At 44.4% G+C, this 13,626-nt stretch overlaps 1 protein-coding gene across 3 annotated transcripts; it reads left to right on the top strand.

Annotated features, from left to right (window-relative positions):
- The first annotated feature begins 9,161 nt into the window (after positions 1–9,161).
- On the top strand, positions 9,162–10,745 carry LOC100280618 (uncharacterized). 3 transcript variants are annotated; one of them, XM_008649553.4, is made up of 4 exons: positions 9,162–9,588; positions 9,698–9,911; positions 9,998–10,210; positions 10,306–10,717. In XM_008649553.4, exons 1-4 carry the CDS (start codon positions 9,287–9,289, stop codon positions 10,546–10,548), a joined length of 972 nt encoding a protein of 323 aa, XP_008647775.1. In that variant the 5' UTR covers positions 9,162–9,286; the 3' UTR covers positions 10,549–10,717. The 3 variants fall into 3 exon arrangements, with proteins under 3 accessions (XP_008647775.1, XP_008647776.1, NP_001358600.1); XM_008649554.4 differs by having other exon boundaries at positions 9,177–9,459; positions 9,701–9,911; NM_001371671.1 differs by having other exon boundaries at positions 9,257–9,588; positions 9,701–9,911; positions 10,306–10,745.
- The last annotated feature ends 2,881 nt before the right edge of the window (positions 10,746–13,626 follow it).

Here is a 13,626-nt window from a genome sequence, read left to right as displayed (position 1 = left end):
CCAAGCTCGATGAGGAACTTCCTTATCCAAACACCTTCCTTCGCAGATTCAGAAGCTGCAATGTACTCGGCTTCTGTTGTAGAATCAGTCACAGTCTCCTGTTTGGAACTCTTCCAACTAACAGCACCACCATTTATTGTGAACACAAAACCTGATTGCGATTTTAACTCGTCTGGGTCAGTTTGGAAGCTAGCATCGGTGTAACCAGTTACAACGAGCTCCTCCTTACCCCCATATACCAGGAACATATCTTTAGTCCTTCTCAAGTACTTAAGAATGCCTTTTACCGCTGTCCAGTGATCCTCACCTGGATCAGCCTGGTATCTACTCGTAGCACTTATAGCGTATGAAACATCTGGGCGTGTACTTATCATGGCATACATGATTGATCCAATCGCTGAGGCGTATGGTACCTTACTCATGCGCTCCCGCTCATTAGCCGTCGCAGGACATTGCATCTGGCTAAGGTGTTTACCATGTGACATAGGTATGAAACCTTTCTTGGACTGTTCCATGTTGAACCGTTTCAAAACCTTGTCAATGTACGTATCTTGACTTAATCCTATAAGCCTCTTCGACCTATCTCTATAGATCCTTATGCCCAAAATATATGCTGCTTCCCCTAAGTCCTTCATAGAAAAACTCTTTTTCAGTGAAGCCTTGACGGACTCCAGCATAGGAATGTCATTCCCAATCAATAATATGTCATCCACATACAAGATCAGAAATACAACAGCGCTCCCACTTTCCTTCTTGTAAACACAAGCTTCTTCTTCATTCTGATGAAAACCAAGCCCTTTGATCACTTCATCAAAACGAATGTTCCAACTCCGAGATGCTTGCTTCAACCCATAAATGGATTTCTGAAGTTTGCATATCTTTCCAGCATTGATCGGATCGACAAAACCCTCGGGCTGTATCATATACACGTCCTCATCTAGGTTTCCATTAAGGAAAGCTGTTTTGACATCCATCTGCCAAATCTCATAATCGAAATATGCGGCAATAGCTAGAATGATCCGAATAGATTTAAGCATCGCTACTGGCGAGAATGTCTCGTCATAGTCAACTCCTTGAACTTGTCGAAAACCCTTTGCAACAAGTCGAGCCTTATAGATGTGAACATTTCCATCCATGTCTTTCTTCTTCTTATAGATCCATTTGCATTCTATAGGTCTAACACCATCAGGCGGGTCAACCAAGTTCCAAACTTGATTTTCTCCCATGGAATCTATCTCGGATCTCATGGCGACACGCCATTTCTCGGAATCTGGGTCCATCATCGCTTCTGAATATGTTGCAGGTTCGTCGTTGTCTAACAACAACACTTCCCCATTGCCCAACAATAGCACTTCTCCTCGTGCCTCGCGAAGCCTTGCTGACCTTCGTGGTTGTGGTGGTGATTCTCTTGCCATAGACGTCTCAACTTGTTCTGCTACATTAGCATCACTTGTTGAATCTTGTCCCACTGGCTCATCCTGAACTTCTTCAAGATACACCTTTTGTTTACTTTTCTCTCTTTTGAGAAACTCTTTCTCTAAGAACACACCGTTCCGGGCGACAAACACTTTGCCCTCTGACCGGTGGTAAAAGTAATATCCTAAAGTTTCCTTTGGATAACCCACGAACATGCACTTGTCCGATTTTGGAGTGAGTTTATCCGACTGTAGTCGCTTGACGTAAACCTCACAACCCCAAATCTTCAGAAAAGACAAACTGGGAGTCTTCCCAGTCCACATCTCATATGGTGTCTTAACTACTGACTTAGACGGTACCCTATTTAGTGTGAAAGCTGCTGTTTCTAGAGCGTATCCCCAAAACGACAAAGGTAGGTCCGACTGGCTCATCATTGATCGAACCATATCCAATAAAGTCCGATTACGTCACTCAGACACGCCATTCCTCTGAGGCGTTCCAGGCGGCGTAAGCTGTGGAACAATTCCACAACTCTTTAGATGATTGCTAAACTCATGACTCAAATATTCACCACCACGATCTGATCGCAGTGCTTTAATTTTCTTGCCATGCTGATTTTCTACTTCATTCTGAAACTCTTTGAACTTTTCTAAGGATTCAGACTTGTGTTTCATTAAGTAGACATACCCATATCTACTAAAATCATCAGTGAAGGTTATGAAGTATTGGAATCCTCCCCTAGCTGTCGTACTCATTGGTCCGCACACATCAGTATGTATGAGTTCCAATAAATCTAATGTCCTCTCCGGTAAACCCGTGAAAGGCGCCTTGGTCATCTTACCAAGTAAGCAAGCTTCACATGTCTCGTATGATTCAAAATCAAACGAAGTTAAAAGCCCATCAGAATGAAGCTTCTTCATGCGATTCTCACTTATATGACCCAAACGACAGTGCCACATGTAGGTAGGACTTAAATCATTAGGCCGAGGCCTTTTAGCACTAATATTACAGATAGGTGCATCATCAAGATTTAAAATGAATAACCCATTCATAATGGATGCAAAAGCCACAAACATGCCATTCTTAGAGATCACACAACCATTGTTTTCACTCGCAAATGAATAACCATCCTTCATCAAACATGAAGGAGACATAATGTTTCGACTCATACTAGGAACTAGATAACAATTATTTAACTCCAAAATAAATCCTGATGGGAGGTGGAGTTGCATCGTCCCGACGGTCAACGCAGCAACTCTTGCATTATTGCCTACCCGGAAATCAACTTCTCCTCTTTTCACGCTTCTAGTTCTTATCATTCCCTGCATCGAATTGCAAATATGGGCAACCGATCCGGTATCAAATACCCAAGAATTAATATAAGAATCAGCAAGAAAAATTTCTGTAATGTGAATAGCAAGTGTACCTGCTGCGGCTGTACCCTTACCGCCGCGATCCTTAATAGAAGCCAAGTACTGCTTGCAATTCCTTTTCCAGTGATCAAGTTCTTTGCAATAAAAGCACTCTGCATCTGCAGCTGGTCCAGCCTTGGGCTTTTGATTGGGCTTGGATACTGTATCCTTTCCCTTGCCCTTCTTCTTTTGAGACTTACCCTTCTTCTTAAAGTTGGGTTTGTTTTGGACCGCCATCACATGGCCGCTGCTGCCAGCACTTTTCTTTATGTCCCCCTCTGCAGTTTTCAGCATGCCACATAGTTCATTGAGGCCCCTCTCCGCCCCATGCATATGGTAGTTCGTGATGAAGTTTCCATAGCTGGGCGGAAGAGATGCCAAAATGAAGTCAGTGGCCAACTCTTGGCTTATTGGGAAGCCTAGCTTCTCCAACCTCTAACTGTAACCAACCATTTTGATTACATGTGGCCCAACTGCTGCGCCTTCTGCTAGCTTGCATTCCAGAAAAGCTTTGGACACATTGAACCTTTCAGTCCTAGCCTGAGTCTGGAACATATCCTTGAGCGCCACGATCATATCGTACACCTCATGGTTTGTCTCAAACTGCATCTGGAGCTCAGGCTCCATGCAAGCAAGCATTAGGCAACTCACTTCAAGATTAGCATCCATTGCTTTCTTGTAAGCGGTTTTAGCTGCAGCAGTTGCATTTTCACCAGGATCCTCTGGCAGTGGGGTGTCTAGAACGTCTTCCTTTTTTTCAGCCCTGAGAACAATTCTCAGGTTACGGATCCAATCCGTATAGTTTGTTCCATTTAACTTATCCTTTTCAAGAATTGATCGCAAAGTAAATGTTGGTGTGCTAGGTGCCATCTACAACAAAATAATGCAAAATACTAAGACAAAAATATCCATGACAGAGTAAATCATATTAAACATTTAATAGTCTACTCCCACTAAAATCAATATCCCTCGATTGATACTTAGTGATTCAGAACCCACAACTAACAAGTCTACTAGTGAGCTTTAGCATCACCGCTAGAAGACAAGGTAGATCGGTAAGCAACTCCTTGCTAATCATATCATATATATGACTCCTGTTGTTGGGTGACATCTCTATGTCTCGGCTCCCAACCTTATGCCTCAAAGTCCTTAACCATTAAGCTGACTTTGTTTAAGTTAACCAACCCTTTCTGCAGTTCGTATCCGATACAAACCTATCTAGTCAAGGAAAACTGGTGGCACCCTAATTTCATAGACCCACCACCAATTGTACAAGACTTATGATAGTGCAAGGTTTGGAGAGGCATTTAAAACTTAAACATTTATGAGGGATCGTCCTACTTATAACATCGCACGCAAGGAATTATATGCAATATAAACAAGTAGAACAATAAGAATGGCATTCACACAACAGTTGTGATTCGGTATGGCTTGTTTTCACATGGTGATCTCCATCTCCAATAATCTGTCCATCACGATGATCTCCATCTCCATGATATAGGTATGCCATCCTCCATGTGATGAGTCCTTCAAGACCTATCTAACGTATGCTGGTAAACAAATTACATATACGCTTTGGATCATCACATGTTGACACGCAGGTCATTACATTAAATTTGGACAATACATGTGGCTCCAGCCGTATTGCCCTGGTCACGACACGCAGGTCATGAATAATTTATTAACATGCATCACATACACATAATAGCCATACCGATCACATGTCCTGCAAAAACAGGTTAGACAAACACGTTTCTATATGTTCGCCACTCACAGGATTCCACGCATCGTATGTATGGAAATTCCACTGGAAATCTCATGCGGTTGATCAAATCAACCAAAATCCGAGACTTTCGACCCGAAGAAGATTACACTCATGACGTCGATCTGTTGCGTCAATCTGCTGGTTGTGTACGCAGTTAGCCCCGATGGTGATTCCAGCCGGTAGGGGCAAGTCGCGCATACAACAGAGAAGGACGAACTGATCTCTCCAGTCATATCCGATGTAATCTACTTCAACCCTTTATTACCAATTGATCTAATCAAACCGTGCATCAAGTAGATCCATCACATGAACCTAGATCCAGACCTAAAACTTACGCAGAACCTGCTCTGATACCACTGTAGGATTACGGGGAGGCTACGCTAGCGCAAAACAAAAATTTTCATCCCCATAATACCAAGAACTACTGCGGTTATAGGTCATGGAATTACCACTAGACGCGCAGAGCAGCGGAAGCCGTCTCGATGTAGACGAACGCGTCGAGCAGTGCCGTGCAGTCGCCGGCGTCCTTCAAGTCCTCGCGCGGTTCGTCCAAGTGCTCCAGATGTAGCACCTCCGAGGTATCCACACGTACAGGGAGGAAGCGCCGCGTACCGAACTGCTAGGTTCGCGACGGCGGCTTGGCGAGGGCGAGAGGTGGGCGGCGGCTGTCAGTTCGCTGGTGGCGAATTAGGTTATCCTTAACCGCGCCCCCGCCCCTCATTATATAGGCGTTATGGTGGGCTTCTGACGCCGAGGCCCATCATTAACCCTAAAGCCCAGTCTAATTTTGGATCTAATCCGAATTAGGCTTCCTTCCCCTTAAGTGTGTGACCCTATAGGTTCACGTACAAATAGACATAGCCCGAGTACTCTTACTTGGCCCAATAATTGACAGCGGCCTCTAGCAAGACATGTCAACTCCTATGTGTACGTAAAGATCATATCAGACGAACCATTGCGACATTACGTACATGCTGTTCCCTTTGTCTCACGATATTTGGTCTGGCTCTAAGCTGACCTCTCTTTCTCGATACTGTGAATTGGAATCCTTTCAATGGTTAACTCTTAACCCTAGCACGGCCATGCATTTCTTGATCCAATCACTCGAGGGGCCCAGAGATATCTCTCTCACAAGAGAGGGACAAATTCCATCTTGACTGACCATGCCTCACAGCATGCTTCCTGACAAACCCAAAACTACCTTTATAACTACCCAGTTACGAGATAGCGTTTGATAGTCCCTAAGTAAGTCAATTCACATCTTGAGAACATGCGACAATCTCAGGTCTAAGGATACAGTATTCATGTTGCAAGAAGAGAACTATATTACAATATCTCACGTTGGGTCGGTCCAGCCTCATGTCATACATGCGCCCACATTATTAGTTTAACATCTCCATGTTCATGACTTGTGAAATGTAGTCATCAACTAATACATGTGCTAGTCATCGACTCTGACTAGGGACATCATTTAGAATAACCATATAAGTAAAGAATCTCACAAACAATTCACATAATTGCTAATCAATACAAGGTGCCTTCCATGGATATTCAATTAAGCAATATATATATCATGGATACAAAGAAATATGCTCATCTCTATGATTATCTCTAGGGCATATTTCTAACAAAATTAACATCACATCAAACATCAGAACAGAATGCATGATAAAATTCTACGCATCGTAACGAGATCGTAGGTTTGAGAATCACTAAATTCGTAGTTACAGATAACTAGTTATGATTTTCCAAAGTTTCTACGTGATTGATATAGAATAAACTAAGTGAATAATTTTAATCCACGTTTCATGATTAAACAGAGTTACCAAGTGCTAAACAATATTAATACAAAATTAATGCAACTGGAATGGATCAAAAAGGAGTTAAAATGGTCAAGTTATGAATTTTCTAAACTCCTTAAATTTGTTTTTATACTAAAAGTCAGTTTTCTCTAGTTAGTTGTGCATTTAAATGACTTTTGGACCGTGGGCATCAAATCCAGAGAGTACAGGGGTTCAACTTCAAATTCTAGGGCTCGGGTGTAAATTATTTCTACTGAAAGAGGACGGCGGGTTGATTCCCTATAAACAGAGGGGCTCTTATGTAAAGTGGGCGGCCGAAGCGGTATCGAATGATCACATCCATTCGATCGGATCCGACGGCCCACGTTAGATCGCGGCCCCAGCGAAGCGGTACACAAGGTTAGCCATCAATCAATCATTAACGTGCCAGATTCAAAGTATCCTAACATCGATTCTCATCCAAGCGATCCGGATTGGACGACGCTTGTTGTACCCACCCAAACCGGTATCCTCTATCTAATCTGGGTCGTTCATTCCGATACAGACGGTCCAGGCGCAGTACCCCCCCCCCCCCACGACGCACCGACACGGCGGCGTCGCCAGTCAGTGCTGTGACGGAACCTCCCAAGGTATTAGGCCCACCTACAGATGTCCTTGTCCTAAGGACCTCAGACAACCATGTAGGTGCACGTAATCACTCGACAAGTTTGGTACTCTGTATCCTCATTACATCGCCCAAGAGCGTTTCACCCATCACGCAAATATTAACATCACATCGAAGAAAAGAATAAGCGGAAGCAGATTACAATACTTAATTTACATTCATAAAATATATAGAGAGAGTATTATTACAATACCGGGTGATAAGAGTGCATAAAGTATTATTACAAACCAGGGAGGCAAAACACCCTCCCGCACAAAAGTTTAGTGTTTTTCAAACTGGGAGGCAAGCATCCTCCCACACCCACGATCACTGCTTTGGCTCCTCTTTTGGTGCCACCTTTGAATAGAAACATCAAAACTCCGCTGTTTCCTCACCTACAACAACATGGGTTCGAAAACACTGAGTACGGAGTGTACTTTCGCAAGTCTTACCCGACAAAAGAAAAAGACTCTCAAGGATATGCTGGCTTGAGAGAGTCAAGATAAGGCTACTCAAGAATCAAAGACTCTGTTTACAGAAATGCTTACTAAAGTGGATACCCTCCTCTACCACTACACTACTACATAATTATGTCTATATTACGTTTTCATTACTCATGTACTATAACAAACCGAGAGTAATTTGATTATTTGAGGCACTAAATTAATTCATTTGAAAATGTGACCAACTATAAAGTTGCATAACTTTTGAAGATCTACATGTTCTATTTTGATAGTTTCTACATCTGAGGCCGTTTACAAATTTGAATTTCAAATTTAAAAACTTCACACGAATTTTTCAATGATAAGATGATTTCAAATAAAAAGTTATCAATTACAAAGTTTCATTACATTTGAAGACCTACAACTTTTATTTTGGTGGTTTTTCCATCCGAGGTAGTTTGAAAAATTCAAACATAGTTTTGCATGAAAATATGATTTCAAACCAAAATATTGTCAACTACAAAGTTTCATGACTTTTCAATACCTACAACTTTCATGTTGGTGGTTTTTTCTTTCGAGGTCGTTCGCAAAATTGAAATTTTAAATTTTTAAAGTTCAGACATAGTTTTCGTTGACAAGATTACTTCAAATGAAAAAGTTGTCAACTACAAAACTCTATAGCTTCTCAAGTTCTTTAAAGTTTATATTGGTTTTTTGATAATTTGTTTATCTCACATGATGGTTCTAACAATATGCGCAGATCTTATACATCTCTCTCGTAGTTTTTCATAAACTACGAGAAAGATATAGGTTTTATGAACAAATTTACTTTTATTTTGTCATATAATGAAATGGTCAAAATATAAATTGTACATCATGATGAGTTATACAAATTTGTAGTCCAAAATCTTTTCATTTAAATTAATTTACTGCTTTAAAATGTGATTTTTAATTGTCTTTGCCTAGTGTTGAAAAAAAGCACTCGGCAAAGAAACTCTTTGCCGAGTGTTAAAAAAACACTCGGCAAAGAATCTCTTTGCCGAGTGTCAAAAATAAAATATTTGGCAAATAGCTTCTTTGCTGAGTGTTTTTTTGCTTAGCACTTGGTAAAGAACTTCTTTGCCGAGTGTCCGAAAAAGCACTCGATAAAATATTTGGCACTCAGCAAAGAACCGAATTCCAGTAGCGTGAGTCAGAAGTTGGCATTTGAACCCTTTGAAATAATCAAACAAATCAACGCAGTTGCATATGAATTGGCTTTGCCACATGGTAGTGCAGTCCATCGAGTGTTCCATGTTTCACAGCTTAAACTAACCCATGGTTTTGGTAACAGAACACACACCAGTGACTCCATCGTTACCGGATTTTGATACTACACTGAAGGTTCCGGAACAAATACTGGATTCTAGATTGATTCTAGATTGCTTCGATCAAATGGGGATCATCAACCTAACACAGCTTAAATTATACATGCATGCGTACATTTGGTCCTTCAAGAGGAGGCAGGTGATGATCAAGGTCTCTCTAGCGGCCTGGTGTGCAGCCACGTACCCATCCACGCGTCGCCGCGGGCGACGACAGGTGTTGGCCAACCTGGACATCAGACAAGCACGACAATGACAGGCGTTCGCCAAGCGTACGTACAGGAGACGAACACGACAAGTAGCACCGTCCTGGCCGAGAGCCCGTCATGCTCATGCATGCATGCATGCTGATCATGCATACTCGATAAATATACAGCAGAGAGCTGAGCTACGTACACAAACAAGAAGCTTGCATTGTTCGTTGCTCGATCGTTGCAGGTAATGGAGAACCCTGCTCCGAGTATCGTAGTGCCCCCCATCGCCGCACCTGTATCAGCGAACTTCAGCAGACTCGCCTTCCGCAACCTGTACATCCGACGGACGGGTCCAGACAGCAGGGAGATGGTGACTGTGGAGGGAAGAAGAGGCTCTAGTGATCAGACAGGCGACATGAGGTACGTGAGTGACTTCCCCGTCTACGATGGCCGTGGCTCCGACGCCGTCCTGGTGGCTCGCGTGCAGGGCGTCACAACCACGTTCGGGAACTCCAACCAGTTCTTCACCGTCGCCTTCGAGGCTGGCAGGTTCTTCTTCGTTTAGACAGATAGCTAGATAGATGCTAGCTTGTGGTTCATATATAGCAGATAGATATATGCATGCATCTGCCATTGATCGTCCATCGTCATCGATCAGCAGGCTAAAGGGCTCCACGCTCCTTACCGAAGGAGTGGTGACGGATGGATCCGATGAATGGGCAATCTACGGCGGGACCGGAGAGTTTGCTATGGCGAGAGGTGTCGTCAAAAGAAGGTACCTTGCCGATAGGGACGGCGCCGGGAACACTGACGAGCTCAGCATGCAGGTTTTCTGCCCGGTGTTTGGCTCATCACAGCAACCAAACAAGCAGGCACGTGCTGTACTGTATATATGTCCGAGAGAGAGAAACAGACAGTAGAATCCTCATCAGTAGTATAATCAGCTGCATGTATGTAGGACTCCACCATCTCTGTCACCAAGATTGGGTTATGGGGTGGCGAAGGAGGGTCGGCGCAGGACATCACGACGACGGAGCCACCGCAGCGCCTGCACAGCCTCACCGTTCGTGCCAGTGCCGCCGTCGACTCCATCGAGTTCACGTATACTGACAGAGGTGGCCAGAGGCGCGCCGCTGGGCGATGGGGTGGACTTGGCGGCAACCTTCGAACGGTGAGCAGCAAGCTCTAGCCCCTACCTACCTACATTGATTCATGAAGCATGTATATAGCTTCCTCATGCATGCATGCACATGCATATGCGCGCAGATCGATCTTGGCGACGCCGAGGATGTCAGGGAGGTCTCAGGAACGTACGGCACATTTGAAGGAGCCACCACGCTGACCTCGTTCAGAATTCTCACCAGCAGCAGGACATGGGGGCCATGGGGCGTCGAGAACGGGACGCGTTTCTGCATCACCGCGCCGGTCGGCAGCAGCATCGTGGGGTTCTATGGACGCGCGACCAGCAGGCTCGTCGCTGCGCTTGGTGTTTACCTGCGCCGACTTTGATTTGATCTGAACAGAGCAGGCTACCTACTAGCAATTGCCTGCTCGATCAATTATCTTTCGCACCCTTTATTATTAATATAATCTCGATCGGTCATCGTACTCCTATGTCAATGTCAAATAAAGGTCATATGTAGTCATCGATATTGTTGGATTTATTGGCATGGTCTAATTAAGAAATTCATTTAATTCCTGAAAAATCATAAAAGCTGAATCCGACGATCAGATCGCAACCTAATCGGATCGTGAGCTTATCGCTTCTTGATCGTGAGCTTATCGCTTCGTGAACGTGGATCTATATAAAGTGTCTACCAGCCTTTGTCACATACCATCTTGTCACATACCATCTCATTTCAACCGAGTTAGGTTTTGTCTCTGCTTACTGTTGCCTCGTTGCCAGAGGCGGACATAGGTAGAGCGGGTATAGTTTCCTCGCTCATTTATATATTGTAAATAGTAGAGCTTAAATTTTCATCATAAGATATCCTGCTCAGTTTAACTTAGATGTCTATGCTATGCTATGGTACTTTGGTGTTCGCCCTACAAATATGCCTTCAATCCCATTTTGTCTTAGGTCCACCCTTAGCCGTCGTTGTGGCCTTCTTCATCCCGAGCTCCGACGTACATCTACGACAGGGAGAGCATGTCTCTAGAACCTGACACCTTGGATATCCTGCACCGGGAGAGGGCAAATAAGGTTTCTGGGAAGTGTCTTCACACGACTGCTCGCGTTCTTCTCATCACCTTGTCGCCGACGTGAGGGCAAATAAGGTTTCTGAGAAGTGTCTTCACACGACTGCTCGCGTTCTTCTCATCACCTTGTCGCCGACGTCATCGATCCTGATGTTTCGACGTTGTCAACTCTGCTGCTTCGACGTCCCTGATCTTGCCAGCTACGTCGTCGACCATTCTGCTTCAACGTCGTGGACCATGCTTAGGGATAACCTTGCTGCTTCGACGTTATTGACTCTACTGCTTCCACACGCATTGTCTAGCTACCATCTCATCAGTAGAGATGGCAATGGGTACTCGATCCTTGAATCTCTGTGAGGAATTCCTCTATTAAGGGATGGGGAATAAACTTCCCCCGCAGGGAGATAAACGGGGAAAATCCATTCCCCAATGGGGACGGAGAAGCATTCACCATCCCCGTTTCCACGGGGACCCGTTAATGTAATACCCCACTTTGTAATAAGGGTATAAAAAGAGAAATTGTATTCCTTTGCATATATGTGTCACCTATATTCGTCATTTCATGTGAAAATCACATTTAAAAAAATAAATAGTTAACAAAAGACACTCAATTAAATCATGCATCATGCTGGATTTTATTTTGTGCATTTTGTGGCAGCATAAAATAATGTGAAAAGGAATATATTAAATTCCCAAATAGGAATTTAAGATCTAAAGGGAATTCAAGAATTTGAGAAAGAGAAGAAAGAATACTAAACAAAGATAAAGAAAATAAATATAGATAAATTAGTTAAACTTCCCTAATTGAGTTCAACTTGTACAATTAAGATGAATATAAATTCACAGTTAAAGTTTAATTCAAATTTGAATTCTAGAAAATGAAAGTAAAGGAAAAGATAAACCAGAAAAAGGATAAAGGAGAACTCCATCTCGCGGGCCAACTTACATGAATTCGGCCCACCAGGAAAAACACCTCCGTGCAGCCCAACCATCCCATCCCGCGCGCACTCAGTTTCAGTCACCGACCAGTGGGCCTGTGCTGTCATTCACTGAGTCGCGCGGCCCCAACTCCATCACCGCGGCGCCGACAACCGGACCCATCCCGTCAGCCTCCCCGTTCTTCTTCGCTTGACTCGGGCATCGGCTGCAGTCGCTGGTACACTTCCGCGCTCTCTGTCATGCAGGCCCTCACAGTCAGACTCGTCACCTCCGTAGCTTGCGCACCTCGCGGACGACCTTCCGTTACGCCGCGCGCGTGAAGCCCGCCGGTTGACTCGGGAGTCCGTGACTTCGTAGATAAAAGTTGCGCCGTGCTCCTTCCTACACTCGCGACCTCCTCGTCCTGGCTCGCGCCAGGCCTGTTCGCCGGAATCACTGCTGCCACGCGCCCCTCTCTGGCCACTCGCCGCCGCCGCGACCGATTCACGCCCTTGTGGCCGTCACACTAGTGCTGATGGGTCAGGGGGATTCGCTAGATCATGTGGACTTTGGGCGCGTAGTATTTGGGCTCGGTGGAGAACCATGGTGTCGGTCAATTGCTCGCCGGGGATGACTTCCGTCGTGCACTGCGGTCACAAGATTCAGCTTCACAATTCTCGGTGAGTCTTCCCTCCGTTGGTTTGCTTCGGCCCCGGCATTGCGTAGGATCGCTGGGTTAGGCGCGCGAGGTACAGGATAATCGGGCCGGGTGTCTTCGGCCATGCTCCGCCGCGGGGCGCGAGTGCGCCGCCGCTACCTGGGCATGAAGGAGGACGATGGGTCCGTGACCGTCGGATCCGTGGACGACGGTACAGATTAGAGCATAGCATACCGATTGGGTGGAAGAGCAGAGGAGCGTTTGATCGAGATCTAGCGGCTTGGATTAGAGCGCGCGTCCGGGTAATACTGACCGTAGATCTTCAATCCAACGTATGGCGGATTATACCGGTTCATTGACTTGTCAATCTAATCTGGGCGCTCGGCTTGCGATCCAACGGTTCAGATCGCACCGTACCCTTTCGCCTAGCCGAAATTGTAAAAGAACCCCTCACCTTTTAGCGATTCAACACGCCATCCTCTGGGGTTGTGCTCTGTGTCTGCAGATTCTTACCACGAGCCCCCTGGGTTTCTCTAAATTTGAGGCCCAGTCCAGCACTGAATTAAATGGATTAAATGAATTAGAAATTGGTTTTTTAATATGAAAATAAACCCTAGAACTTGTTTATTCCATAGAAAATGCATATGAACTCCAAATTACTCCATTCCAGTTTCAAAAATTTTGTAATATTATTATATATCACATAGAATCTCTGTTTTGTCATGAAAACAGTAAGGAAATTAATATCTCATTTAATCCTATTTTAAACACATAAAACATTTGAAAATCCATAACTTAAAATCCATAACTCC

The sequence above is a fragment of the Zea mays genome, chromosome 6 (genome assembly GCF_902167145.1).
Source record: "Zea mays cultivar B73 chromosome 6, Zm-B73-REFERENCE-NAM-5.0, whole genome shotgun sequence".
Taxonomy (NCBI): Eukaryota; Viridiplantae; Streptophyta; class Magnoliopsida; order Poales; family Poaceae; genus Zea; species Zea mays.
The sequence above is the reverse complement of the archived record's forward strand: the minus strand, read 5'-3'. Positions and strand labels throughout refer to the sequence as shown.